Raw genomic sequence first — 27,512 nt, forward strand, 5'->3', positions numbered from 1 at the left:
TTTGCTTCTCTCGTCATTGGCTGCATCCCTATGACGTTCCACGATTGGCAGACAAACTAACTGCGCACAAAACTGTACTTTTTTCGTTCTAGTCTAGTCTTGTCTGTCTCCTCTGAACGCAAAAATGTCAAAACGGTGAGTAAAATTTGACTTATTAATTTAAAAATATATATATTTCTGTCATGTGTTTTGTAGCTGGATATTGTGCGTCAGCAGTCGATGGGAACGTTGACAGTCTAAATAAAAGGTATTTAAACAAGCAAGCAAACAAGCCTGGGAGCTGCAAGTTAAAGCGCGCTCACTGGTGTGCTTATTCTTGCAGTGCGAAAAAGTTTCATTTCGATGTTTTATTTTGCACTTTTTTTTTAAAGAGGGGCGGGGTCGCACAGTTTTTGTACAATGTATGACATTGAGCGTGTGCAGTGTGCAGTGTTGAAGGTTGCTGATGATTAGTAGTTACACAACACAAAAACAAGAAACCAACAAAATCCACCCCCTCGAAATGTTGAAGGGGGCGGTTATGTAAAAAAACGGAAACAGATATTTGGATATATTTGTTGAGCAATCCTTCAGCCAGAAACAACAAAATAAACACTGTATCAAGGCAAGAAAAAAAACCACACATTTATAAAGTGGTAATATTAAATGGGAAAAAAAGACTGTCATTTTATCAGGCGAAAGTTGTAATGTTATGAGAAAATTTTATACTGGCAAGAATCCCCACTCCCTTCCACCAAACCCCTGAGAAGTAATTTCTTGTGAAACATTGGAAAAAATGCTAATGATCCTGAAAGCAATCGAACAAAGTTTTTAAAAAAAAATTGAAGAAACAAAACATGTTAACTTCTGTACAAAAAAAAGTCTTACCAGAAAAAATATCAATGTTCGGAAAAAGTCGATTGAGTTGTAATATTCTTTAAAAACACACACACACGCACAAAACAAAACAAAAATATGTCATGCTGGAAAATGCTGGAGTTTTATGAAAGGTGTTTTCACTTGATTTTTTTGACCAATCAATATGTTAGAAAAATCACATTTAAAAAAAACAGAGCCATTGCTAGAAAAAATACATAATGACAGGAAAGTTTAAAAGTAGTATTTTCCAAGGAAACATAATTTAATGCAAATAAAGTTGTACTAGTGCATTCGATTAGTTTATTTGGATGTGTTGCTTAGAAATTGCATTCAACTTTTTCATTTAGTTTTAAAGTCCATTTTAACTTCTTTTTTTTTTTTCAGTCAAGTGGCCAATCGGGAGTTGTCTGAGGTGTTAAATAAACTGTGGCGTCTGGATGTCAACCGCCTCAAGCCGGGGACTGATTACATCATTGCCCCTCAGGTGAGACAATCTTCTGTATAATCGCAAGTGGATTCTCAGCAGCATCCGCTAATAACATAACAATTTTCTATATGCCACAGTAAGTTCCATATCTTATTCTGTGGTTATCATCTCACTTCACAGGGGCGAGCAGGCTACGTGGCTCGGGGCAGCCATTATGCCAGGGATCGTGCCAGAGCTCCGCTCTTCGAGTATGTCGACGAGGTCAAGCTGAAGGGCATCGAGACATATGCACGTACGGTTAAAAGAAAGAAAGAAAAGAAAACAATTCAAATGTACAGGCAACGTTTTTAGGAACATTTCAACACTCTTAAGTGTAAAAAAAGATAACTATTGTAAGATGAAATGAAGTAGTAAAAATAGGGGTGTCAATATTAGTGTGTTAATTTTAAGTTCCTTTAACGCCACAAAAATGTTTTAACACGCAATTATAAACCGGAACTTGGAAAGCCTGTACTGGGGGAATTCCGGTCGCAATGCAGCAGGCACGTCCACGTCAAAATTGAGCATGAATGAATTTAATAATAATGCATATATTTGTGGAGACTGGGGTCAAATTGTATTTTACAGTTTTAAAAATGTGCAGAATTTCACAAGTTACTTCATGTTAAAGATTAGATAGCTCTTAATATGGAAAGAAAAATGCACTGAAAAATCACCTTTTTACAAATGCAATTATGTCATCTAGTGGCAGAAAAATTACCTTAACACAAATCAAAATCACTCGTTTTTTTACAGTACAGTACATCTTTATAATTTTAACTACATTTGATGAATTATGAAATTAATATCAATGACTAAAAGATGCATACTTCTTAGTTTAACATTTTTTTCCACTTTTGTGTAAGCAAGAGTATGAAACTTGGGGGAAAAATATTTTATTATACATTTAATTAGAACAGATATAAAATTTGCGATGAATCATGAGTTGCATATTGAAGTCATGCAACTAATTATGATTAAAAAAATTAATCGACTGACACCCTAAATAAAAGTTAAACCTACTCTCCCTTTGACACCTGATAATAGGGAAGGTGTGCAGAGCAATACAATCACCTTGTGGTGTTCATGAGGTAATCATGGCAAAGAGGCATATCAAGTGAGCAGGTAGTTAACAATTGTATTTGTAGCATACAGCATGTTAGCATTGGTTTTCCTGTTCTCTGTGAATGGCAGACTTCATCAACTTGCTGGACAACTATGAGATGTCGACAGGCGTGTCAGAGTCGGTGACCTATGAGGAGCTTCACGAGAACCGCAAGTTCCTGGACGCCATCATGGAGACGGACGTCATGAAGGTGCGAAGGTGGATGTTGTTAACAAGAACAGAGGTGGCAAATCCAGGTCCAGAAAGTAAAAACACTGCAGACACAGTTTGGCTTTAGCCCCAGATGCTAGCTAGCTCCCATGATGCTCGTTTATCTGCTAGGGAGCTAGCTAGCTAGTATCAGCCAAATTGTGGCAGGGTTTTTACTTTCAGGCGCTTGTTAGGTTCTTCTTCTTCTTTTTAATTATTATTAATGAAATAACAAAATTCAACAAACATTTTGGCATTAAATACAAATAGTTCCCAGGTCCCTAGCTAGCTCCCATGGTGCTCGTTTACCTGCTAGGGAGCTAGCTAGCTAGCATCAGGGGCTAAAGCCAAATTGTGGCAGGATTATAAGCCAAATTGTGGCAGGATTTTTACTTTCAGGTGCTTGCTAGCTTTTTTTTTCCTAAAAAAAAATATTATTAATGAAATAACAAAATTCAACAAACATTTTGGCACTAAACACAAATAGGTCCCAGGTCCCGAGCTAGCTCCCATGGTGCTCGTTTACCTGCTAGGGAGCTAGCTAATGTTGGAAATCATTTCTTTGATTTCTGCGTGTTCAAATAAAATTCAAAGTTGAAGTCTCGTGGAGAAGTTTTGCTAGCTTTATTTCAGAATCTGAAAGACATCTCTAGAACCCGGCTCAAATAGCCCTGATCCAAGAAGTGTAACATTTTCAAAATACACTCACACATTTATACCTAACAGTTCCCTCCCCCTTTATTGACAAAGAGGTACCTTTTGCCTCCAGGCATTTCCTGTCAAGACAAGAGTCTTAAAGTCTACACACCACCAGTCTTATCTTTCCTCAGTTCCTGTCTTGATCAACTCAAGGATGTGGGCAAACACTTGGCCCCCACCACCTCCTGGCACCAGGGTTGTTTATGGACCGACCTTTTGGTCAGACACCTCTCATTTAGATTAAATCAGACACCCCACCTCCCCAGGGAAGAGAACAAAGACCACAGACTAACTAACATATGGGGAACACTTTGAAAAATATTGTTAGAGTAGACAATATTTGTATTCTACTCTTTGCTTGTTCAATTAACTGAATGGTGAGATTCTGGTGAAGAAGTCCCTTTGCAAAGGTATCATTATCAGAAGCTTCTGATCACACAAAATGAAGACACTCAAACTGTGTTCCGTTCAGATTGTGTGTCCCTCCTTCTCCTGCACATCATTATTTATTGAAAAGTGGGTGAATACGAAAAGTCTCCTCTCCCCTCTCATTCACAAAAAGGCAGAAGTTCCCAGGAATACAAATCAGATTAGACCTAAACAATAATAAATCAGCCTGTCCTTGCACTCGACCGACTGAGACTGGTACAAACTCTACTCCCTCTTTCCCAGGCAAAAGAGACGGATAAGAATACAATAGACAATACTATTCATTGAGCTACACAGCTATAACTAAATCCAAAACGGCTAAAATATAAATTGAAACTGAAAAACAATGTTAATAATTCAACATTCCCTCATTTGAGCTCAACACATTAAAACATTTTTTTTTCAATGGTTGTGTGGTGGAAATAATTATCATTAAAACATTCCTTTAGCAGGAGAGGAGATAGTTTAGCCCTTTAGCAGGAGAGGAGGTAGTTTAGCAATCATATGACATTAAAAAACAATTTGATACATTTAAAAGATTTTTAGTGGAATAAGCATAACATATGTGAGGCTTAACATAAAATGTTGTTCATTAAAAAGTGTCGCAATATATCGGCAGACGAATATGTGTTCTTTGAAGCCATCTCGTGATGAAGTTCTTTGTTGAATGAGAAGATGACGTTGTCATCTTTTTGCAGAACCCCAGAATAGATTGCCTGCAAATGTGATTCTCGTGATGATTGCCCAGGAAAAGGCACTTGACTTGATCCGTTGAATGATGTCAAAACGATGTCCAAACGGCCGCTCCAGAACCGAACACTGGGTCAGCTGACGTGGCTCCCAGGTCGGAGGTGATAAGATTGATGATCATCAGTTCATGAGATAGCCGGCAGCCTTGTAGACCAGTTGTGGAATTTCGTCTCTCCTTTCCGTCATCAACCTGAGAGCGGAATATGTTTAGTCTTCTCATAAACCCACGTAAATTTTATTTGGAGGAAAAACCCTGATAGTTTTTGTTAGTTGGGATTAATAAATGTTATTTGGTTAAGATCCGTAGGTCCTGTGCTGTTGGAACAGGAAAATATCTATTTTTGTGACATTGAAATAGAGCCCAGCCTTTGATTGAGTTGAATGACATTCGCTCATTCATTAATATAAGACAGAGCTTGTAAATATTTATTTTTCAAATAGGTTTTGTTCAATAATAGGTAATTATTATTATTTTTTTTACCACGACTAAATTTGTTCTAAATTTGCATAACTGTGCCTTTCACCATCCTGAAAGGAATCATTTTACTAGCATATCATATATTCTCTTCCCAGAATCCCACGACCGGCCGAATCGTGACATCCTGGAAAAAGCACACATATTCGTATTATATATACTCTTTTGCAAACACTGGGCTCCAAACATTACATTTTTCTAAAATAAAAGATATAATATAATATAATTACCTTCATCCGGCGAATATGCATTATTGTCCTTGCTTGCTTCAGACTTACTTTGCTCCGCTCGATTTCCTCTGGTAGATTTCTTCATATTCAAACTGTGAATTATCACTTCAAAACCTTTTCATTTTTTAATCTACTAATTCGTCTACATTGGTTAATTTCTTAAACATAAACTCCCTCATTTTGACAAAGATCCACTGATTTTTTTCAAACACGTCAAGATAAAGGGAGGATAAAATAGAGACCTCATAACTCAAAAGACGTCGTAAATAACACAACCCTCTAAATCAGGCTATGAGGTAAACGAAAGAGCTACAAAACACAACAATAAAAATGAGCACAAGCAGATACAATTTAGGACACTAATATATGATGACTTTGGGGCCATAAAAAATAGAGGTAACCATATTAATCTAATTCAGGATACGAATTACACAAAACTTACAAATATCTACCATTTCCTAGATTTAATCAAACTAAAAATTATCTTCAAACTGCTAATCAACTCCACCTCTTTTACATATTAGTGGGGCTCATAAAAAACACAGCACACAAAATATTTCTGGGATTCATAAATCACAGTGCTGTGAAAAAAATAAATCTAAAATTAACCATCAAACTCGCTATTATTTATTAAATAGCATCAACTCAGTACGATAAGATGCATGGTTCAATATTATGTATATAAAACATATACTTAGATAATATATATATTAATAATATATACCACTGTGAAAACTTCTTAGTTAGTCTTTTACTTATTACTACTCATTTTATTCTATAATTTTTTCTATATTGTAGCTGCAGCTGGACGAAGTCCAGGAAAAAGTTCCTCACGGGAAAAATAAAAGTATATCGTATCATATCATATTAATAAAATTCCCATTGTACCAATTCAGAAACTGATTCTCCCAAAAATATAGGCAAAAATTTAGTAGGCTATAGATTGAAATAAATTTTCTCAATCCCTCATTTCAAATTCACATATGTCGTTTTCAATTTCCTGAAATACCTTGCTATAGATCACAGTTCCCCATTCAACACATTAAGAATGCCTTGCATATACCGTGCAGCATTTCACTGATTGAAGGGTTGCATCCTAGTCAGACCACCAGCTTTCAAAAGTCAATGTCCAGGGCGGCGGCTGTGTCAGACAATGTTCAGCAGGTATCAACGATGAGAGGAGACATCTCTGTAATCAGGCTTGTACACAGTCACTGGGCATTGTGGAAGTTGAGCACCATGTTTTTTGTAGGCACAGGAGGAGAAGACTGTGCTCTGCGGCTTTTGACCTTTGATCTCTGCCACGTCCATTCAGACGCTGTCTGCAATGTGGACCCGATGACACATTTTCGGTCCTTCCAGGCGCTCACCTCGACCAACGAATGCACCCGGCTGATCCAATGCACTACAATGCCAGACTGAGGAAATGGGATCATAGCAAGATAGTTCACTTCCTGCTTTCTCAAAAATGTTTCGTAAAAAACAGCCTTTTTTTTTTATAAATACCCTTCAAAATAGCTACTAGCAATACTTGCAAATACAACGTATCAGCAGCTGGGGCGCATCCCGTTCGCAGTTTATAATCAGTGAAGGCCATCAAACCCTCATCTGCCTTGGAACTTAAACATCAGTTTCTGAAATGACACACTCAGAGAAAAAACAAATATTAAAAATCATTATCATTATGTCAATTTCAAAAACATTTATAACTTCTTATTCAACTATCTTACTTCTAGCCACAGCTGTACAGATGTAGGCATAATCATGTCAACTCAATACAGCTCAACACAAAATACCATTATTTTATCATTATTCTTTATTCATTTGCCCCGAAAAGAGAAAGGTAACAAATTAATCATCTTCATCAATTATTATAGTGTAAAAGACTATCAATTCAGTCACTAAAAAATAAAATAAAAAATAAAACACTAATTTAATATTCTTCTACAAAAACTCAACAATATCTTTCAAATACTATTACTTATTTTTTTATTGTTTATCATTCCTCTCTTACCTAGAAAAGAGAAAAAGTCCCATTACGAGGACACATTATGCTCTAACCTAGAAACAAGGGGGGGGGGGGGGGGGATCTTAACATTATACATCGCAAAACCTATTTTACCACATTCCCATTCGAAAAACAAACGCCACTATCACACCAGACTCATCTCACACAAAAACAACACCAAACTTAGTTAAAGATATTGAAGAAAAACAAACAAAATCACCATACGCACATTTCTCACTCACAATCACAATAATAGCCCCCACCTTTTAGAAGCTAGGTCACACACTCAAATACATACGCACACACTTATAGTCATTATAAAATAATAAACGGTTTTATTCTATCAATTCGTTGTCTACAGATCTTATGGCATTTAAACCGCAGTTTTGTACGGTGATTTCAGTAAACGGGTTAACTTCGAACAAATCACCCGTGAACTGCTCCACAGATGCTGGAGTCATTTTAGCATCAAATTCAGCCACTACATCATTACCAGCATTTGCTAAAGAAAATACAAAAGTCCCTCGTACCATTTTGTCCAGCGACAGCTTTTCATACAATCGAACCATAGTTTGTTTTTTCATTTTTCATTGACGTTCTTTTATTTCCGCATGGCTGCGACTCCAAGCACAAGTTCCGACTATAAACCGGAAGCACATTCAGGACAAACCATTCTGTATCCCGGTCGAAATTGCCCTCCATTTTTGTAGTTTTTTATTTTTTACTTTCGGTTTATATTCTACGCAAGTAGTATTAATATTTATCAATACAGTGACGTCTCACTTTTAGTATAATAGTTCAATAGGTTAACACAGATGGCCACACAACAGACACACATAAGAATTACGTGACCTCTCGTTTATACACAGCGGTTACCCAATCCCGCTGAGCTAAACTGTCCTCCATATATTGCAAAATTTTTGCAAGGCGCTTATTTTCAAAATAACTCGTCACGCGCTATCGAATTAAACCGTAGAACAAAAGGAATTCATACGGTAATCCTGACCTCAAAACTACAATCGTAGAAGCGCCCAAAAATAAAAATAAATCACGTAATCTCTCGATTGCAAATACAGCGACACAAATCCAATTATCGCTGTAATCAACCTGGACCCCTCAATACTGTTCAATTTCAAACAGGCGCTTTTTCAAAATAACTTATTACGTATAAATGGACGTTCTCAAATAAGCATCATGATTACTTATCCAGCGGTCCGAACCTCGGCCAAACTGCTAAAAAAGCAGAGCGCGTACCATAATCTTCGCGATCCGAAAGACTTCTCACGTCATCCGGCAACCCTTTTATTCAATATATATTATGGTCTAAGGATTCTTCGTAGCGAGACCAAAACAAAACAAAACAACAAAAATCAATTCACTACTTCATCCTGCATAAAAAAGCGCTAATCTCTAGGTGTGCACTTACGTCACTTTTAAATGCACCACCTCACGACGTGTCCAGTTCAATATCGTAGGAAAAATCCCAACTCTATAACGACATCAAACTACAACTTGTTCACACAGACCTCATGTAAAATTTTTGACAATTTGGAAGACGAAAAACCAGTTGCAGCGGTCCCAAACAGACAGAACCTCCCTACGTGGATAAAAGTCTCCACTTACCGTACTTTATTTATTTAGGCCTAGAAGTTCCGCCCGTCCGGAAACGCCGCAGCTCGCAAACCGTCAAAATATTTGCGTCACCATTCGTTAGAATTCAGCGTCGGAGGTCACCATTTGTTAGAGTAGACAATATTTGTATTCTACTCTTTGCTTGTTCAATTAACTGAATGGTGAGATTCTGGTGAAGAAGTCCCTTTGCAAAGGTATCATTATCAGAAGCTTCTGATCACACAAAATGAAGACACTCAAACCGTGTTCCGTTCAGATTGTGTGTCCCTCCTTCTCCTGCACATCATTATTTATTGAAAAGTGGGTGAATACGAAAAGTCTCCTCTCCCCTCCCATTCACAAAAAGGCAGAAGTTCCCAGGAATACAAATCAGATTAGACCTAAACAATAATAAATCAGCCTGTCCTTGGACTCGACCGACTGAGACTGGTACAAACTCTACTCCCTCTTTCCCAGGCAAGAGAGACAGATAAGAATACAATAGACAATACTATTCATTGAGCTACACAGCTATAACTAAATCCAAAACGGCTAAAATATAAATTGAAACTGAAAAACAATGTTAATAATTCAACAATATAAATTGAAACAGAAAAACAATGTTAATAATCCAACACTAACTAGCATCAGGGGCTAAAGTCAAACTTTCCTTTTCTTTTTTTTGGGCTAAAGCCAAATTGTAGCAGGGTTTTTACTTTCAGGCGCTAGCTAGCTTCTTTATTTTTAGTTATCATTAATGAAATAACAAAATTCAACAAACATTTTGGCATTAAACACAAATAGGTCCCGAGCTAGCTCCCATGGTGCTCGTTTACCTGCTAGGGAGCTAGATAGCTAGCATCAGGGGCTAAAGCCAAATTGTGGCAGGGTTTTTACTTTCAGGCGCTAGCTAGCTTCTTTATTTTTAATTATCATTAATGAAATAACAAAATTCAACAAACATTTCGGCCTTAAACACAAATAGGTCCCAGGTCCCGAGCTAGCTCCCATGGTGCTCGTTTACCTGCTAGGGAGCTAGCTAACTAGCATCAGGGACTAAAGTCAAACTTTCCTTTTCTTTTTTTGGGGGTAAAGCCAAACTGTGGCAGGGTTTTTATTTTCTGGACCTGGACTTGCCACCTCTGAACAAGAATACCGATAGAGCCGTTAGCATGTTGTTGTTTTGCCCTCACAGTGCGCTCACCAGTACCTGGTTAAAAAGAGACAGTCGCCACCAGATGAGGGGAGCTTCAAGAAGCAACTCTACGACATCTGGTTCCGCCTGTACCACCGTGACAGGAGTGGAGGGTGAGTTTTTGGCCCGAGCGCAATGTTTTTTTTTTATCCACATTTGACTATTTCAGTATAAGCCACTCTAACAAAACCTACCAAAATAAAGTGAGTACTAGCACTAACAATAAGTTGGTCAATGCTGGTTCTGGATGAGTCTCAGCAAGGGAAGAAAAAAACATATTGATGAGTACTCAAAAAGTGGTGGAAAAAAGTAGTTTTAAACTGTTTAACTACTTGTGATCATCTGCTACATCTGCTCTCCGAAGTGGTCTATAGTCAAGCGCCATGTGGTTCCATGCAGGGAGGACTCGTGCGGGTTCGAGCACGTGTTTGTAGGTGAGACCAAGCAGGGCCAGGAGATTACAGGTCTTCACAACTGGGTGCAGTTCTACCTACAAGAGAAGCACGGCCGCATCAACTACAAAGGTTACAAAGCCAGGGATAACAAAAACACTGTAAGACATCCACGCAATCGTCATAGCAACCAAGCGCTTCAGTCCACTTACAGAAAGTTTGACACTTTTCTGCAGCCCGACGAGGACGACCACGTGCTCAACCTGCAGTTCAGCTGGAAGGGCCTGGTCAAGCCGGTGGGCGGCTCCTTCGTGGGGGTCAGTCCCGAGTTGGAGGTGGCGCTGTTCACCATCGTTTTCCTGACGTCCGGCGACAAGAGCACTACGCTGGAGGTGAAGGTGGACGAGTACGTGCTGGAACTGGTCGTCTACAGGCATGGACGCTCCATCGGGTCGTCCTACCCCAAGCTCCTCAGCAGCAACCACCGCGACTTGTAGCTTGTTTTTGTTACAAAATTGATTACATTGCAAGAGATCTTTTTCTTCTTCTACGAATCTTTACTGTAGTGCCTGGCGAAAATATTAGCACCCTCGTGAACTGTTGTCACATTTCAGGCTTCAAACAAAGCTGTGCCTAAGGACTCAGATAACAAGCGTCGCACAGCTCACCTATTTTTTTGGGTGTTGGTCATGTGACGTTCGCAAGCTGAGCCCTTAGGCACTGTGATGTCATTTTCAGTCAACAGCAAGTGACAAAATGGCTGACCCCTGAGGCGGATACAAATGGGTGGATTTTTCTGCTTAATTCATATTCCACAAACAATATTAATCCGAATGCCGTGTTTACACTAGTGGGAGCGCATAGTTCATATTTTGCAAAGAAGATTTTTGAAATGACCTTGGCTTTAACGTTGACACTCAGGGAACAATAAATTAGGAAGTAGAATCCTAAAATAAAAAGTAGATGACTCAAATGCACAAAAATAAGTTACATATGACCAAAATAATTGTTTACAAAAAAGCTTAATACTTGCTTCGGCTCAGAGAGGGAATTAAAAAAAGGAAGCAGAAAATCCTTACTTACAAAAATAAAAGCAGTCAGCACACAGGCAGTTTATAAAAAGTTAATACCAGCCCAAGTAAAGTCAGAACCTTATCCAGGGAAAAAGGAAGTAGAAACCATACATACCAAAATAAAAGCAATAATAGCATAAGCAGATAGACTCAACCTCATAAAAACAAATCACGAGCGGTCAAAAACAGTTTGCAAAAAGTGGGTTAATACCTATTCCTATCAAGGGGACCAACATAGATAATATAAGCCTTACTTACCAAAACAAAAGCAATAATTCTATCAAGGGAATGAAAATAAAACAGGAAGTAGAAACCTTACCTATCAAATTCAAAGTAGTAGTAGCACAAGCGGATGGACTTAGACACAAGTCGCAGAAGATAATTATTTATTAATTTACAAAATTTATTGTTAATACCAGCTCCGATAAGAGTCTCATCAAATGAATAAATACTGGAAGTATAAAACTACCTAAATAAAAGTAGTAACACCACAAACTGTTAGCACGCCTCTATGCTAATTGTTGGCCATTTTGCTTTTTGCTATTTACATTAGCATTTGCTTGCTAAAATGAATATGTAGTAGTATGTAAAAAATAATATCTATTCAGGTGTTTTAATCATCCTGCACCTAGCAGCTGGTGGACTCTGTTATGTTGCAGTAAGTTCAAGTTGCTGTTCTATGGTTAGTCTCACTGATAACGTTCTGTGGTTCCATAACAAAAACAAAAAACTGAAATAGCCAAGAAGCATTTCAAGCACTGTACGGCATGATAAAGCCCCCACCGAACCCCACCCAAGTCAAGTCAAACGTGACCAATTCAAAAAACACAGAATAAAAGAGCAAACAAAAGGAACAGAGTAAAATCAAATTTATTTAGGATTTTCAAGATGGTTCATTATTAAATGAAACTGACATCTGTGACCTTTGTAAACAAATGTGAACATTCTTTTTTTATTATATAAAATAAAGAGCATTGCAATGTTCATGCGCGCTTTTGAGTGTTGCAGCAGACATCCGACAGGCTCAATTTGCCAATATGGCTTCGACTTGCATTGTACGCTAAGCGCCTCACAGCAGCAAAGCCCCTCACACACCGTCTTTAAAAAAAATAAAAAAATAAAAATCACGAGTGTAACTGGTGCTAATGAGTGCGAATTCTCATTTTTTAAGGCGTAAACGACATGGACTTAACTCCTACAGTGGGACCTCCTCCAAGGCAATTTCAAGCTCAACTGTCATAGAAGTGGGAAAAGATGTAAAATTAAGTAAAACCACTTGATGATGATGCCTGGCGCGATAGATTTGTAATAGAATAAAAGTAATTAGTAACATGCTATGTTCTTGGTAAAATTGTTTGAAATGATGTCATTAATTGTATTCTTCATAATTGTGTAGAATATAACTTTTCATTGATCATCCTTTAATCCTTCCATATTGTTAACCTAATCACATTATTGTCATTTTTAACTTACTGTCACAGTATCAAAAAAAAACAAAAAAAAAAACAAAAAAAAAAAACAATGTGTTGGGTAAAAACTGTTCAAATTTGCTGTGGCTCCCTCCCCTTTTTTCCCCAAAATATTTGCACACGAGTAAGGCAACTATGCTCCATATTAGGTTAACAATATTCCCGTTCTCCCCAGAAAAAAAATACACAGAAAATACAGCATCAAATCAAAGAGAAAACAAATATTTTTGATAGTTTTAATATATTTACTGGTAGAAATAAAAGACTAACTACTTTTGCTGCAACGCTTTATAAACGGAGTTCACGTGTGTACGGTGTCCATTTAACAGCTTCCCCACCACCACGCTCAGCTAAATGCTAATTGTGTTCATTTTTATTTTTTTTTAAATTGTACCTCTGCAACTCTTTTTTTTTTTAAGAGGGCCTACAACATCATTTTTGTTTAATGAACAAAGAAACAGTTCAATTTCTTGTCATGCGTTTTCATCTCCACATTTTTTCAAGAAAACACACAATAAAAACAGGGAAAGGCAAAATACTTATGCAACCCTTCAACCTGCCACATTTTTTGTGACCCACTAAAGCTAATTAAGTACATCTTCATGTTTCTTGTTAAATGGATTTGTTCTTTTCATGATGGCATATCTGTACCAAAATTAAAAATGTTCTTAACTTTTTACAGATATGACAAGGATTTATTTTCACAAAATCCCGTTTTAACGAACATAGGAGGTACCACTGTCAGGTTTCTGCAAGGCTTACTTACTTATTATTATTGTTGTTTGTATGTGAAGAAATGCTGCATGCTAATATATTATGCTGAGCATTAGTTATAAATATCTTGAGATTTATTTTACAGCAACAACGATTACTTTGGTATATTAGTGCATAGACACCACTTGAGCTTCTACAGTCTTGAATGTGAGATGAAGTCCCATGCTCGGCCAGCAGGTGTCGCTAAATGCATTATGACTGACCTGGCCAAGCAGCTGGGTGTCTTTCCGATGTGCAAATCCAAATATGGTCAAAGAGGTCCAAGGGGCAGCGGGGGAAACGCCTCCTGAGTACAATCGATCGCTTTCAACCTGCCAATCCATGAAGTGTTGTCAAACTAAGTAGCGTAGCATTATGGCAGACGTGGTGATGTACTTACGTCTTTGAATGTCTTAGACGAGAATCTTAGAGAGAGAGAAAGAGATGATGAGAAGCGATGTGGATTGAAATTGGGGGGTGGTGTCATGAACGCAGGGCTTAAAGTAAAAAAAATAAATCCTAAAGCTGAAATTTTTCCGGGGAGCGGTGATGCAGTCCAACGTGCCGGTTCGTTGTTCGACCGATATCAAGCCATCGCAATTAAATTTGCCGCCGTGTATGGACTGGCTATTTGGGAAATTCATGAAATTCAAAGTGTCAGGTCATCTCTTTCATTATCCATTTATATTTTGTATAGTACAGTATAGCACTGCGGGTTGCAGTCCCCTCTAGTGCTGCAGCAATCGAATATTTTGGTATTCAAATATCCTACGGAAAATTCTATTGAATAATCAGGTATTTGGATTAAAAAAAATTGTATGGTGAAAGAACAATTATGAATACAGAAGACATTAAAAATATATTTCCACTCAATAATGATCGACCGACTTTCTTTTCTAGATAACTTACTTCAAAAAAATATATATATATTTTTTTTAACTAACTTTATTTTCCTGTCTAGAAAGTTCGGGATATTTTCGACAAATCTCTCCCAATGGATTTTGGAATGACCTTCCCTTAAATATTAGGCAACCTCCCTCTCTACCCACCCTTAAAACTCATCTTTGTTCTTTGCCGTTTGACTCATCATTGTTTCAATGTTTTATGGTGCCTGCTGTATTTGATTATTAATTAATTTATTTTATTTACCTACCTACTTGTGTTATTTTATTGACTTATTCATTTACCCACTTAAGATAAATATTAATGTATTTGGATAATTATTAATGTATTTGGTGTTATTTTGAAATTCCGAGTTGAGTAGTTTTTGGTCTGTGAGACAAAGTGACATCAGAACCACAGTTGTGATTTTGCCGACCGTCAACTGCACAATTGAGTAAGCTCGGTTTATTAAACTGATCTCTAGGAACGGCAACTGTGTCCGGCTGTCAGCATCAAAGTGTGCAAATCATCACGGCGATTAGACTGCCTTTGAAAAGTAGTCCGATTGGCTCGAGCCGCAGCCGCTAGCAGCGTTAGCACGCTAACACTGTAGAAACCCAAAACATTGGCAACGGGCACCGTGCAATACAATGCCAGCGTAATTAAGTCTGCGTTTAGTGCCCTTAATTGGCGATCGAACGTAATTTCTGTACAAAGTTGGTTTTGTTGACTTTGCTCGCAATTGTTTACGCCGGCAATAAGAACGGCAGACACAAGTTACGCAGGACGAGGAAAGTCATCCGTTGCGCCACGACTGGCAAAATGTTTCTGGGAAAAACTTCAAAATAAAAGCGTTCATTGGTTTTGCACGCCACATATTACTTGGTATGGGGAGGTTTATTTTGAAGTTGGCCTTCTCTCCACACAGACGTTTCAAATATTTGCCACATGTAAACTGTTACTTCGCTGGATTTGTCATTGCGCTGGTGGCTCTTACGCCGGGAATCCGGCACTGTGTCGGAGAACTTAAAACCCTGTGAACGCATACCTGCGACCTCTCCACCACCAGCCAGCGCTCGGTGCTCGCTTGCATGTCCTGCCCATTCAGAGGCTCCCGGAGACGGACGCGGACTTCCACGCGACCGCCGGTAGGCTTGCGGCCATCCATCACCTGGCAGGAAAGAGGCCAATTTCATTAAAGGAGACACATGCATTTGTATCCATTATTAAAAACAGTTCCAACGTATTTAAGAATTTTTGGGCGCAGTCAAGCAGGTGCCACAATTATTGTTCGATCGCCTTACCTCGACAATCTCCCTGATTTCACTGTGGGACTCCAGCTGCTCCAGCTTCACGTGCGCTGTCCCGATTGGCTTGTCGCTCCGCAGGAAGCCACTTTGCATCACACACACAGAGGAAGTGTTAGTGGAACGAATGCAGCGTCAAAATAAAGTCACTGTCACATCTGCTGGTCCTAATTCCCTTCTGGAGATGAAACTGGGCAACTTTTATGGACAAAAGGGCTTTCAATTTCAGTCTTTATGACTAGTGTGTGCATTTGGCTCCATTAGTTTAAATTGCTACTGCTTTTACTTTGGTAGGCTTCTCCTTCCTGTCATCTGCTTGTGTTAATATTGTTGCCGTCCAGCAGAAATGCCCCATTTACAAAATATGGTCAAATGCATATTTTTTCACATTGAAACTACCATCCCCACTTAGTCTGTTATTTATAACACAGAACTAAACAATTTGGAGTGGTGAAAACAGCTTGAGAATATATATATATATATTGGTGCTTTTGAACGCACAGGACTCACCCTTTGTGCAGCAGCTCCAGTTTGAGGCCTTTAGAGGTCACCACCCTCCTGAAGCCGCGGTGGTTGCGATTGATTGACAGGCTGAAGCTCTGGTTATATTCTGGTCCAAAACAATGATTTTGCAGGTGTGGGTAATGTCGTAATGTGAAGCTAAATCACATGTGAGGAGTCTCACCTGGACAGTTTGTGTTCTTGATGACGTTCGTTTTGTGCCTCTGGGGTTGCTCCTGGAGGAACAAACGGCGAGCAAATGTGAAACAAGTGAGAAAACTGTGAGGAGTGAAGATCTGTGTCGTGGAATGAAGTGGAATGAAGATCTGAGATGGCTCACCGTGCTGGGGTAAGGGAAGTCGAATTTGACGTAAGCATCGAGGTCGTTTGTTTGGATGCCTGCAGAGAGAAGTTCCGTACACTCTCATCAACCACTTACATATGAAGTACGTGCGTGCGTGCGCGTATATACCACTGGGAGCAGGAAGATTCATCCCTTTCACAATAACCACCACCATCTCTGTGCTGCTGAGATCCGGGAACATCCTGTACGAAATGAACATGCGCAGATATCAATAAATATCTGCTATCAATATGTGGCAGCTATTAATATGTATCAATGGAATGTTTGCTCACCTGACCGTGTGGAAGGTTCTGTCCTCAAAGTGATGTTTGGGGGGAGGCAGACCCTTGGCTTGAGCCATCTTTAGTAGCTCCATACTCTTTTTACACGACTCGGCCATCTTCTCGAATCTGAAGCAGTCAAAAAAAAAAAAGGAGAAAAAAAAACACACAAAAGTTGTTGTTTTTTAATCCAGTGAAAGCACTGTGAGTGTGCTAATTGTTATTCCTTACTTGGTGGTCTCCGTAATGTTCCCCAGGTGAGTGAATTGTTTGGAGTAAGTCAAACATTTCTAACAGGAGACATAAGAGTGATACAGAAAGGTGCCAAAAAGAGCAATAGAAGGGTCAGTGGTCATAGCTACCTCGCGCTGCTCTTTGAGTATCTTGGCCAGCTGTGCGTAGAGTTGCTCCGCCTTCTCCGAAATCCCCACGTCACTGTGGTGCACCAGGACAAAGTCCTCGTCCTCATCACCGGGTGGCGATGGCACCTGTCAGCCATCATTCCGTTTTAAATCACAAGTCCACACTTGCGGCGTTATTGTTAGTAGCTTCTCACCGCACTGACGTCCACGGCTTTTCCACTTCGCGCCGCCTCCACCATGGCCTCCAGACCCTTGGCGGTGCGCAGGAAGCTCTTGGCCTGCTCCATGTCATTCTTCTGCTTGGCGTGCAGCGCCGCCTTCATGTACTGCTTGCGACGGCCCTCCAGGAACTCCAGCTGCTGTGCCGCTAGCGGACCAAGAAATAGTCGCAGGAGGAGGAGAAACAGAAAACATATATATGACAGGTTGAGTTTATTCATATAGCTCTTAATCACAAAAGAGTCTCTAAGGACTTCACCTACCCACAGCTGACAAATTTTAACATCCCCTGATCTTGAAAACTCAAAAAAAAACAACAGGTGAAAGATAAGAAAAAGTAGCATAGTCGAAGAAGAAGTAGAAGAAATAGTAGTTGTCGAAGAATATAACCTAAGTAAAAATAGCAGAAGTACACGGGCAGGAGGAAGAAAAAGTAGCAGAGAAAAAAGTGATGGGGGAGTGGAAAAAGTAACAGAAGTAGTAGAAGAGGTAATAACAGAAGACACCGTAGGTAAACAAAGTAGTAGAAGAATTAGAAGCAGAAGAAGTAGATGTAAAAGAAATGTACGAACAATCAAAAGAGAGAAGTAGTAAAAATACAAGTAAAATTGGTTGAAGATGAAAAGAAGATTTTAAGAAGTCGAGGTGGTAGGAAAAGAATAAGAAGAAGTAATCGTACAAGTAGTGGAAGCAGCTTAACCAGCAGAAAGGATGCTGTGCGGTAGGACTGACCTGCAGGTGAGAGATCTCTGGTGGATGTTCTCTCGGGTGAAGCAGACGGAGATCTTCTCCGACCTTGTGACGCAGCCGGGACGCTTAGTGTGCTCTTTGGCTACAAAACATGCTTCTAACATTAGGCATGTTGCAAAACTACATCATCGGAGCTGTAATAGAACATACTGCGTTGTCTACTTTTGCCTTTTACACAGAATCCAGTGAATTTTCACAACTGTGTGCACTTTAAACGTCATACTTCAATGCGAGCATTTTTCTGCATTTTTTCCTGGGATGCTGTTCTCATGCAATGGTCTAGTCGACAATACCCTGCCTTCACATGTAGTATATGAGACACCTGACACTTAGTCCTCCTCCCTTTTGTGTTGAAAGCCATTATCACTGTCAACTAATTTTAGCACCAGTCATGCGGTGCCAGTGTTTGAAAGTGCACACAATTGTGTCAACATCCTGTTTGGCTGGCTTGTGTATAAAAGTCACATGGAGACAAAACACATTTTTGACCTCTGTGTGTAAAAGACTTAAAAACAAAAAATAAAAATAAAAAACAAACAAACAAAAAAACAGCACACCTCCACTTCCTTCTCCTCTTCTTCCTCATCAGCACTCGCAGCAGCAGCAGCGGCATCATCAGTAGCAGAGAGCTTGGAGGCGGCCTCCAGCGCGGCGACTAATCCTTGCTCGGCCGTCGTGGCCTTCTGGCCCGGGATGGGAGGAAAGCCTGTTCAAAAACAAATGTAAAAATAAATCCCTTGTTATTTCTTAACTGCTACAAAATGACATTTCCGACTCGTCTCTGAAGAAGGTCACCTGGCGGAACGGGGAGCTCGTCAAAGTTGACTGGTTTTCCTGCTTTGTGAGATCTGATGGCGCTCTGGTATTGCTGGCGGAAGAGTCATTTTACAAAAAGTATGTAAATTGTTGTCAAGAAGCTCAGAAGCATATGTTTGTTATTTGCACCTTAGCGATACGGTCATGCATGCGGGACTTGCGCTCATCCCCGGTGGCTTTGGCCTGAGCCGACGCCTCGAGGTACTTGGCTCGCCTCTGCTCCAGGCCCTCCAGTGCATCCCTGGGAGCCGGTGGTGCTGGAGGGTGGGACGACAAGTCAGTTTGGACTTTTGAGATTCAAGTTGTTGTATTAAGTCATTCACTGCCATTGACAACTATAGACGCCAAAAATTCATTTAAAACTATTTCTCTTGGTTTAATATTTTTTTCCACTTTTGCTAATAAGAGTACGAAAACCTAGGAAAAAATGTATTGTAAATTTAGAAAAGATATAAAATCGTTAGTTAACAAGTGAAGTCATGCGATTAATTACACTTAAAAAATGTAATGGTCTGACGCACCTAATTTGTAATCATCTTTTCTAATCAGGCGATTATTTTTTTTTATTGTAATTAATCAAATGAGTTCACTAATTAATCACATATTTTATATCTGTTCTAAATGTACAAAACTTTTTTTTCTAGGTTTTCATACTCTTGTTAACAAAAGTAGGAAAAAAAAGCGAAACTAATAGAAATAGTGCAAATTAATTTTTGACATCTATAGCCGTCAATAGCAGTGAATGAGTTAATCACATGATCATTTTATATCTCTTATAAATGTACAATAAAAAAATTCTAGGTTTTCATAAAAAATGAAATGAAATGAAATAAAAAATTAAATGAAATGAAATAAAAATATGTAACTAATAGAAATAGTTCACATGAATTTTTGACGTCTATAGTCGTCAATGGCAGTGAATGAGTTAATAATATGTAATCAAGGCACCTGGAGCTGCCGCGGCCGGTTGAGGGGCTTGGGCGTTTTGCTTGACTGATGTTGTGCTTCCACCTGTGCCATGTGATAAGAAAGCATGAACTGAAGCGTCTTAAAGAATGATTGTTTTGAATATAATAATGATGCTTAAACCAACCTGGAGGTGGAGGTAGGCCGCTCAGGTCAACAGCTTTTCCTTGTTTCAAGGCCTCGATCACGGAATCGAACTTCTGCATCAAAAAAGGCAAAGAGGACATTCGTCTCAGCAATTATGTCATCATACCATGATACCAACAAAATAGCTACATTTGGATTTGAGGCACGAGTCTATGTTTGTCGTAAATTTATTATTTATTTATTTTTTACCTTGGAAGTGGTGATAAATGGTGAGATGTGGCGCTGACGCAAGCAATTTCATGCTAATTTACGAGCTTAATTTAAAAAAGTGACAGATGTGGAAAGCCCTCACCGAGATGTTTCAACTGAGGCGTGACTCGATGTGGTTTGTCGCAAATGCATTTTTTACCTTGACATTGTTCATAACAATCAAAACCTCTTGACAATCAAAACCTCTTGCCTTGGTTACAACAACAATGTGCAGCAAGCTCACTGGATAAATTCAACTGCGCATGTGTCGTATTCGTACGCACCTTGCTGGTCCTGAAGTAGACCATGGCTTGCTCCGCCTCTCCTGCCTTCTTGGATGCCAGGGCGGCCATTTTGTACTCTCGCTGCCTTTGCAGCAACAGCGTCTCCACTCGCTCGTTCGCTGAGAAGGTAATGAAAAGCGTGTGTCACTTTTTCTGTGGTTATTTTGATACTAGTAGTCGTGACTGGATTTCAGTTACTGCTACATTTCTTGTTCTCAACGGTTACTCATCACTGGTACCGTTCAACGGTTACTCATCACTGGTACCGTTCTGAGTTGGTGTTGTCACCACAAAATAAGCCAAAAAGCTCTTGCTGGTGGAGTTAAGCCTTTCCATGCACACCGAGTTCAAGTCGTCCTGGTTTACTCAACCCCAGTTTGGAATGTTTTTACTAGCTTTAGAAGAAACCTTTGAGGTGGGTGTGCAGCTCACAACACACATTGGACAGTTTTTTGGGTCTGGTTCGTAACAAGAAGTTCCTAGTAATTTACGTAAAATTCTGTTCTACCTTATTGTTTTTTTGCTTTGTTATTTGAATCAACATGACACTGACCGTTAGTATTAGCAGTTGGTGAGGTGTCTGCCTGCTCCTGTGAAGAACCCGCCTGCTCCTGTGAAGGTTCCGCCTGCTCCTGTGAAGGTTCCGCCTGCTCCTCTGAAGGTTCCGCCTGCTCCTCTGAAGGTTCAACAGCAAGCGTTGGCATGGAGGTGGACGAGTGCTGTTCTTCCTCTTTGCCATCAGACGTGACGGTCTCAGGAGGTGAGGCGAGGGCCGGAGTGGCGCTAGGGTCGGCACCCGGCACAGCGCTCGGGAGGGCCCGCTGGGTTCCCGTGGTGACTGGCGGAGGTATCCCCGCCTCGCTAACCTGACGGCCTTTCTTGACTGCAGCCAGCATGGTCTCCAGTGTCTGTCAGGGCAGTAAATGTGAAACATTTTAGTCATAACCAGGGTTATTATAGTTTTGGAATTTTTCATTTTAGTTAGTTTTGATTTCGTTTTGAGTTTTGGTTTTTAAATTTAGGTAGTTCTAATTAGTTTTCGAGGTGGTGCTGCTAGTTTTTATTAGTTTAAATTATTTCATAAAAGCTTAGTTTTAGTTTGTTTCAGTATTAGTTTCAGTTAAAAAAAAGTGTATTACTTGTGCGCAATATTTAAAAAAACGCCATGGGAGCAACATCATCTGAAGGTGCTTTTCTATTGGCTGCTGCTAGATGACGTCACTTTTGAGTGACACTTTCAAATGTCCTTATTGCGGTTAATATCAAAATAAATCTACTTAAAATCACATTTAAAATCATCCCCAAAGGCTCATGCATTAAATTTATTGCCAAAGGCTAAAACGAAGGACATTTTTGCTAAAATTAGTTAGTTTCAGTTAGTTTTTTTTTTTTTTTTAAAGCATTTTCGTTCTTATTTTGTTAACAAAATTGTTTTTCAATTTTAGTTATAGTTTTTTCGTTTGTTTTAGTTAACTAAAATAACCTTGGTCATAACATACAAATGAGAATATATGCTGTACGAAGATTGGATTGGTGGTCACCTTTAGCCCACGCTCGATCCGCCGGGCTTTAGCGCCCTCCCCCGCCGTCTTGGCGTTGTGCAGCGCCGTCTTGTACATGACGTGCCTCTCCTCTAATGTGTGCTGCAAGCTGCCAGGTACAGCAGCCACTGCAGGCACGCTCATTTCCTGTCAACATAAGCAGAGGAAAGGTTTTTTTTCAGGGGGGGGGGGGGGGGGGGACCAATGGTGATTAGGAAGACGTGTGGTTATCACGTCTGCCTCACAGTCCTGAGTTTTAAACACCGTATGTCCAATCTTGCAATTTAAAGCAGACCTTTATAGTCCTCAATTTTTATTTGTATACAAGCAATGTGTTCATCAGGTTGAGTAATTTCCATTTTCAAACCAACTCTGCCACTCCTTGCAAGTATTACATTTATTACTTTGAAGACACCTTATTCAACATGGCAGAGAGCAATTGGTCAAGCTCTTACTGTAGCGCTGTCCTTCACGAATATAATCAAAAGAACAGCTAGAAAATAAATTAATCTCAAAGTAAAATAAAAACATATTATAATAATATCAATAAAATAAATAAATAGAAGTACGGCTGTCGTACATAGATTTAAAAAAAATAAAGTAAAAGAAGAAAGTTATAACGGTATGACTCGTCCACCCCCTCCCCCCCCATTTATTAGGAAGAATATACCAGTATGCCTTTGAGCATTACCTGTATGTAAATGTTACTACTACGTTTGTATACTAGTATTAAGAATTTAAAGGAATTCCACTCCCGTAACTTAATGCTAATTTTCAAATAGCCTGTCAATGGGATGAGATTCACCACTTAATCTTGTTCTACTTATAAACTGTACTGATCTCATATCCCAGTGATGCAACTTTGCCCTCTAGAGGGCTCTGCAAGTTATTGCAGTACAAATCTTTTTTTTTTTTTTTTCTCTTTGCAGTACAAATCTTAATTTCACGGACAAACCAGGCAAGACCCTCTTCCACGCCTAAATGTTGAAACGTGTAAATGACATATATTTGATGGCAGAGCTGAATGATTTAGCGTTTTGGGATTGAAACTGCAATCTCAGACATGATTTAGTCATTGTCAAATATGTGTGTTTTATTTTTATTTTTAATGAAAGCACTCATAACGAGACACCAATTAGCGCGGAGCTGGTTAAAAAGAGTCACATCCATATCACACAGTCACCCATCCTCCCTGTCCCTGCTTTCCAGGCTGCTCTCGAACACTACGCACCAGCACCTACAAGCTACGCAGGGCAGATTCTCTCCTCTAAGTAACTAATCCTCGCCTACGTGGCGGCAAATAAAATGGAATTCTGTAGTAGAATGTAGAATCTGTACTTTCCTGCTCCTACTCGGGAATGAGGAATACAGAAGGATTATTGTTGGAAAATGACCACCTAGAATGTACATGTGCCCCTTTCATTTTGTGGACAACACACGCATCAAACTTTGTGCATGCGATACGCAAGACAAGCTAACGGATAAGAATCGTCGAGTGAATAAACATCAGGTATGATTATTATTATTATTTTTTATGTGAACGGGGACACAACACTTAATACATTGTTAAACGATTCATTTTTGTCTTTTCATCTTCTTGTTGCTTGCATTATGTACCAGTTTTTCTTTCGTTTTTGGAGCACATCATGTCATGTGGTTACCATGCAGTGGGAAGTAGTGGCGTTGACATAAGATTAAAGTGTTTGGCTACCTACAGTACTTCTGCTTTAAAAGGTAAATAAGACTGACAAAACGCGACCAGCTTTATTAATAAAGCTACTGATACGCATCAAAGCTTTTGAGATTGCTCAACCACTCATTGCTTGAAGTGACAAGGGTTTAGAATGTGGCAAAAAAATGGCACTGCCCTGTATGTTATCGCTGGCCGCTTTTTTATGACACCCTCCAACAACCCTGCTACATTACTGGAAAGCAGGATTGAAATGTTTGTTTTCTTGATGTAACAACAAATATATTTGTAATATACAAAAAAATCATAATAATTATTGGTATGGGTAGGGGGGGCTACTTAAAAGGTCATAACTACTGCAAGATTAGTGCTAGTTTCATTAGACCATCAATGGCATTTTACATTGTCTGTTAGCTTTTTAAGCTAGCAGACTTCCATGAATAATGTGGTTTGGTTAAATCACAACATTATAATTAGATTCATTTTGTTTTATGTTTAAACTTCAACTGGGAATAGTGATAGACAGCATTTGACCTCATGTATTAATAATTGCTCACTATTTGCTGCTTGTTGTTAAGATTGATGCTAACCATTTAGCGCCCGTTCTTATGTTAAAAAAGAAAAGAAAAAAATAATTGACACGTGATGGCTTTTATATATATATATATATAAAAAACAGCATTCAAGTCACTCATAAGTCGAAGTACCAATGTACTTAAAATGCTGCAGATAAAATGGCCGAAAGGTTAAATTCAAGCTTTCAAAGTCAATTCAACAGCGTGTACCTGACGCGAAGGTTCAACAGACGCCACCGTAGATGAAGAAGAAACAACATCAGCCTCCCCGCCTCGCTCGCCCACCACTTCCTCTAGCTCAGCCTGGTAAGGGAGGGGGGGGGGGGGGCAGCCAATGAGAAAACAAGGTTCAAGATGACCTAAGTGGCATCCAAGCAAAAAAGGCCAACCAGGAGGTCTTCATCATCCTCCAAATTGTCGTCATCTTCATCGTCATCCACGTCTCGCATACAGTCATCTGCCATTTTGGCGATGTCTTCCATGGGTAGCGGGCCTGCAAGTCAAACCATGTGAAATCACAAGTACTATTCAGAGTGTAAATTACACAACAACAATAAAAATAATGCTGCAATACTACCTCAAAAAATAAGGGTAAACTCAAAAGGAACACAAACAAACAATACAAACATAATAGTGGTATTTGTACTCTGTACCATTTTTTGCATGAACTTGTATGTCAAAGAAAATCTGATGTTGATGTATTAATTCGGGGTGAAAAATGAATACAATTCAAATTGACATTACATTGTAGTCGGAGGCAATATTCAAATCGCAAAGGATAAGTTCAGTCTTTATGAAGTGAAGCATACATATACATATACTGTAATTTAGGGGTGTTAGAAAAAAATAGATTCGGCAATATATCGCGATATTATAGCGCACAATTCTCGAATCAATATGATATGCGGCCGAATCAATTTTTAAACATCAATTTTTTATGGGAATATTCAACACAACGTCTTACTTAGGGTTAGGATTCACACATTAAGCATGGAAGAATGTTATATTAATGGAGCATTAAGTCTTAATATTTTATTTCAGTGCTGTTCAAACATGAAACAGACTGCAACTGTTTGTTAAATGCAGTGGCTCAGTTATAAGCCTGAATTTTCAGATAAATAAATAAATTTTCATACAAAACTTAGTGTACATGTACAAGTTTACTGATTAGTATTTTCTAAATTTGAGTTTTAAAAAAATCGCAATAATCCATTTATAGATTTGGATCGGGATTAATCGGTATCGAATCAAATCGTGACCTATGAATCGTGATACAAATCGAATCGCCAGGTACAAGGCAATTCACACCCCTACTGTAATTGTTTCAAGAAACCAAGTTGAATTGATAAAGCCACAGGTTTGTTTGCATTATTGTTGTAATCTGATTTATGACTTACTGACTCATGTTTAAACCACACTGGTTTGGTAGAATTTTGTGATACTGGTGCAATGTGCTGCACTTTACATATGATCCGATTTTATGGACTAATTGTGACTAGTATCGGTGACGAGCCAACTAGCAAAATAATCATTTGTAGCAGCCCGAGTTGAGAATTGTTATTGCATATACTATACACAGACCGGGTTAATGCTCAACATTAATATGTTATTCACATGACATTAATTTGCCAAAAAATGAAATCTGAATTAGAATTGTACGTGTGGGTGTGTAGTGGTGTACATTTGGGTGCATGTGAGGGTTTATAACCTCCACCCTCCCAACTGAAGCTTCTGCCCAACGTCACCCCACGTGAAATTGTCTGGAGCTGCCGATGATTTCCACGGATAGTTATACAGCGTTCTTGTACATTATTTTTGCAACATGGTGTTATTAAGAGTTTGATTAGGTGACGAAGTCCCCACTGAAGGCCCAGGTCCAAAATGTACAGCCTGACACTAAAATATACTGCATAAATATTGTATAATTATGTACACACACATATATAGAACAGAACACAATGCCAGTTTAGCAGTGTTTTGTTGTTCTCACTTTTTCCCTTGTGCTTGGCTCTTCCCCTGGCAACAGAGGCCTCTTTGCCCCCGGTGATGGCAGCCAGCTCAGCCTCCAAGTCCGGGTCGTCCAAACCCTCTTCGGCACCCATTGTCATCATGTCCTCAGGGTCCATGCCTACGAACAGGCCCATCTAAGCAGTAGTGAAACAGATGGGCTGCAGAGGCTTTTGTAAAAGGTTCTGTGCGTCACTCGTTGTTGTTGTTGTTGTTGTTACCTGCTTGGCAGCGGCGGCACCCCTGCCTCTTGGGAGGGGCTCTCTCCTCTTCTTGCCGAACATGTTTGTTAGTTGAAAGTTGCTCGTCAACGATATGCCGCTGAGACAAACTGAAAGACACAACGAGTTAAAAGTGTATGTAAACTAGTCTTCCGTCAGGAGAGCCTCGCTGTTTTACAATTAAAATCATGTGAGCAGCTGTCAGGTGCCTCTCCCCAAGCATACACACATACATTGAGTGGTGACGTTAGCCCAGCGGCTAGCCGTTAGCTTACTTAGTAGCCTGCGCCCGGACACGTGTATTCGTGACCTAACTAAAAGGAGCACCGGTTTAGCGAGAATAACCAACACTTTGATAACTGTCGAATTGTGCGCTTTTCCTGGTCGTCCACCATTTTATCAGCAGTAACTGTACTTTCTTCACATACGAACTTGTTCTTCGTCGGCGTTTCGAGTATGGCAGGCTAGGGGTGATTTTGGCGCACTGCTGCCCCCCGCAGTTCCTTACTCTTGTTGCACATTAACTCCCTCTTGATGATGATTTATCCGGCGCTTGTGTTTTCATACCCGGACAGTTTTAAGTGACTCAAGACGACGCTTTATTCACAACAACATCAGGTTGGTTCTGTCCTGCTCCCTTTTGGTGCATGTAAACGTTTCGATGTACAAAGAGGTATCCGTCAAGGTTGTCCGGTGTCACCCTTGCTG

At 39.4% G+C, this 27,512-nt stretch overlaps 2 protein-coding genes and 1 long non-coding RNA gene across 4 annotated transcripts; 1 reads left to right on the forward strand and 2 right to left on the reverse strand.

Annotated features, from left to right (window-relative positions):
- Positions 1-13,647, forward strand: LOC147180642 (uridylate-specific endoribonuclease C-like). The gene is made up of 7 exons (XM_086073487.1): positions 1-135; positions 1,243-1,342; positions 1,466-1,577; positions 2,519-2,640; positions 10,037-10,149; positions 10,436-10,589; positions 10,665-13,647. The coding sequence occupies exons 1-7, from the start codon at positions 125-127 to the stop codon at positions 10,923-10,925; spliced, it is 873 nt and encodes a 290-aa protein (XP_085929613.1). The 5' UTR covers positions 1-124; the 3' UTR covers positions 10,926-13,647.
- Positions 3,240-8,100, reverse strand: LOC147180643 (uncharacterized). The gene is made up of 2 exons (XR_015094585.1): positions 7,761-8,100; positions 3,240-4,707 (listed from the first exon to the last, which is right to left on the reverse strand). It is a non-coding gene; the product is annotated as an uncharacterized LOC147180643 (long non-coding RNA).
- cc2d1b (coiled-coil and C2 domain containing 1B) lies at positions 12,356-27,278 on the reverse strand. 2 transcript variants are annotated; one of them, XM_086073466.1, is made up of 26 exons: positions 27,080-27,278; positions 26,805-26,914; positions 26,567-26,720; positions 24,966-25,069; positions 24,787-24,879; positions 22,312-22,458; positions 21,324-21,678; positions 20,771-20,889; positions 20,278-20,350; positions 20,133-20,195; positions 19,314-19,441; positions 19,164-19,236; positions 18,926-19,074; positions 18,351-18,450; positions 17,594-17,766; positions 17,400-17,525; positions 17,269-17,327; positions 17,050-17,166; positions 16,886-16,959; positions 16,754-16,812; positions 16,598-16,649; positions 16,423-16,522; positions 15,910-16,000; positions 15,654-15,776; positions 14,124-14,148; positions 12,356-14,055 (listed from the first exon to the last, which is right to left on the reverse strand). In XM_086073466.1, the coding sequence occupies exons 2-25, from the start codon at positions 26,865-26,867 to the stop codon at positions 14,137-14,139; spliced, it is 2,607 nt and encodes an 868-aa protein (XP_085929592.1). In that variant the 5' UTR covers positions 26,868-26,914; positions 27,080-27,278; the 3' UTR covers positions 12,356-14,055; positions 14,124-14,136. The 2 variants fall into 2 exon arrangements, with proteins under 2 accessions (XP_085929592.1, XP_085929600.1); XM_086073474.1 differs by having other exon boundaries at positions 27,038-27,278.
- Between the last annotated feature and the right edge of the window lie 234 nt (positions 27,279-27,512).

The sequence above is a fragment of the Leptonotus elevatus genome, chromosome 1 (assembly GCF_054856555.1).
Source record: "Leptonotus elevatus isolate MCC_2025b chromosome 1, RoL_Lele_1.0, whole genome shotgun sequence".
Lineage (NCBI taxonomy): Eukaryota > Metazoa > Chordata > Actinopteri > Syngnathiformes > Syngnathidae > Leptonotus > Leptonotus elevatus.

Coding starts and splice junctions, on each gene's coding strand:
- LOC147180642 (XM_086073487.1), top strand. Junction 1,578..2,518: donor GGGCATCGAGACATATGCAC/GTACGGTTAAAA, acceptor TGTGAATGGCAG/ACTTCATCAACTTGCTGGAC. Junction 10,150..10,435: donor CACCGTGACAGGAGTGGAGG/GTGAGTTTTTGG, acceptor GGTTCCATGCAG/GGAGGACTCGTGCGGGTTCG.
- cc2d1b (XM_086073466.1), bottom strand. CDS start 26,867: ATGTTCGGCAAGAAGAGGAGAGAGCCCCTCCCAAGAGGCAGGGGTGCC. Junction 26,721..26,804: donor GTGCCGCCGCTGCCAAGCAG/GTAACAACAACA, acceptor ACTACTGCTTAG/ATGGGCCTGTTCGTAGGCAT. Junction 25,070..26,566: donor AGCCAAGCACAAGGGAAAAA/GTGAGAACAACA, acceptor TTTGACTTGCAG/GCCCGCTACCCATGGAAGAC.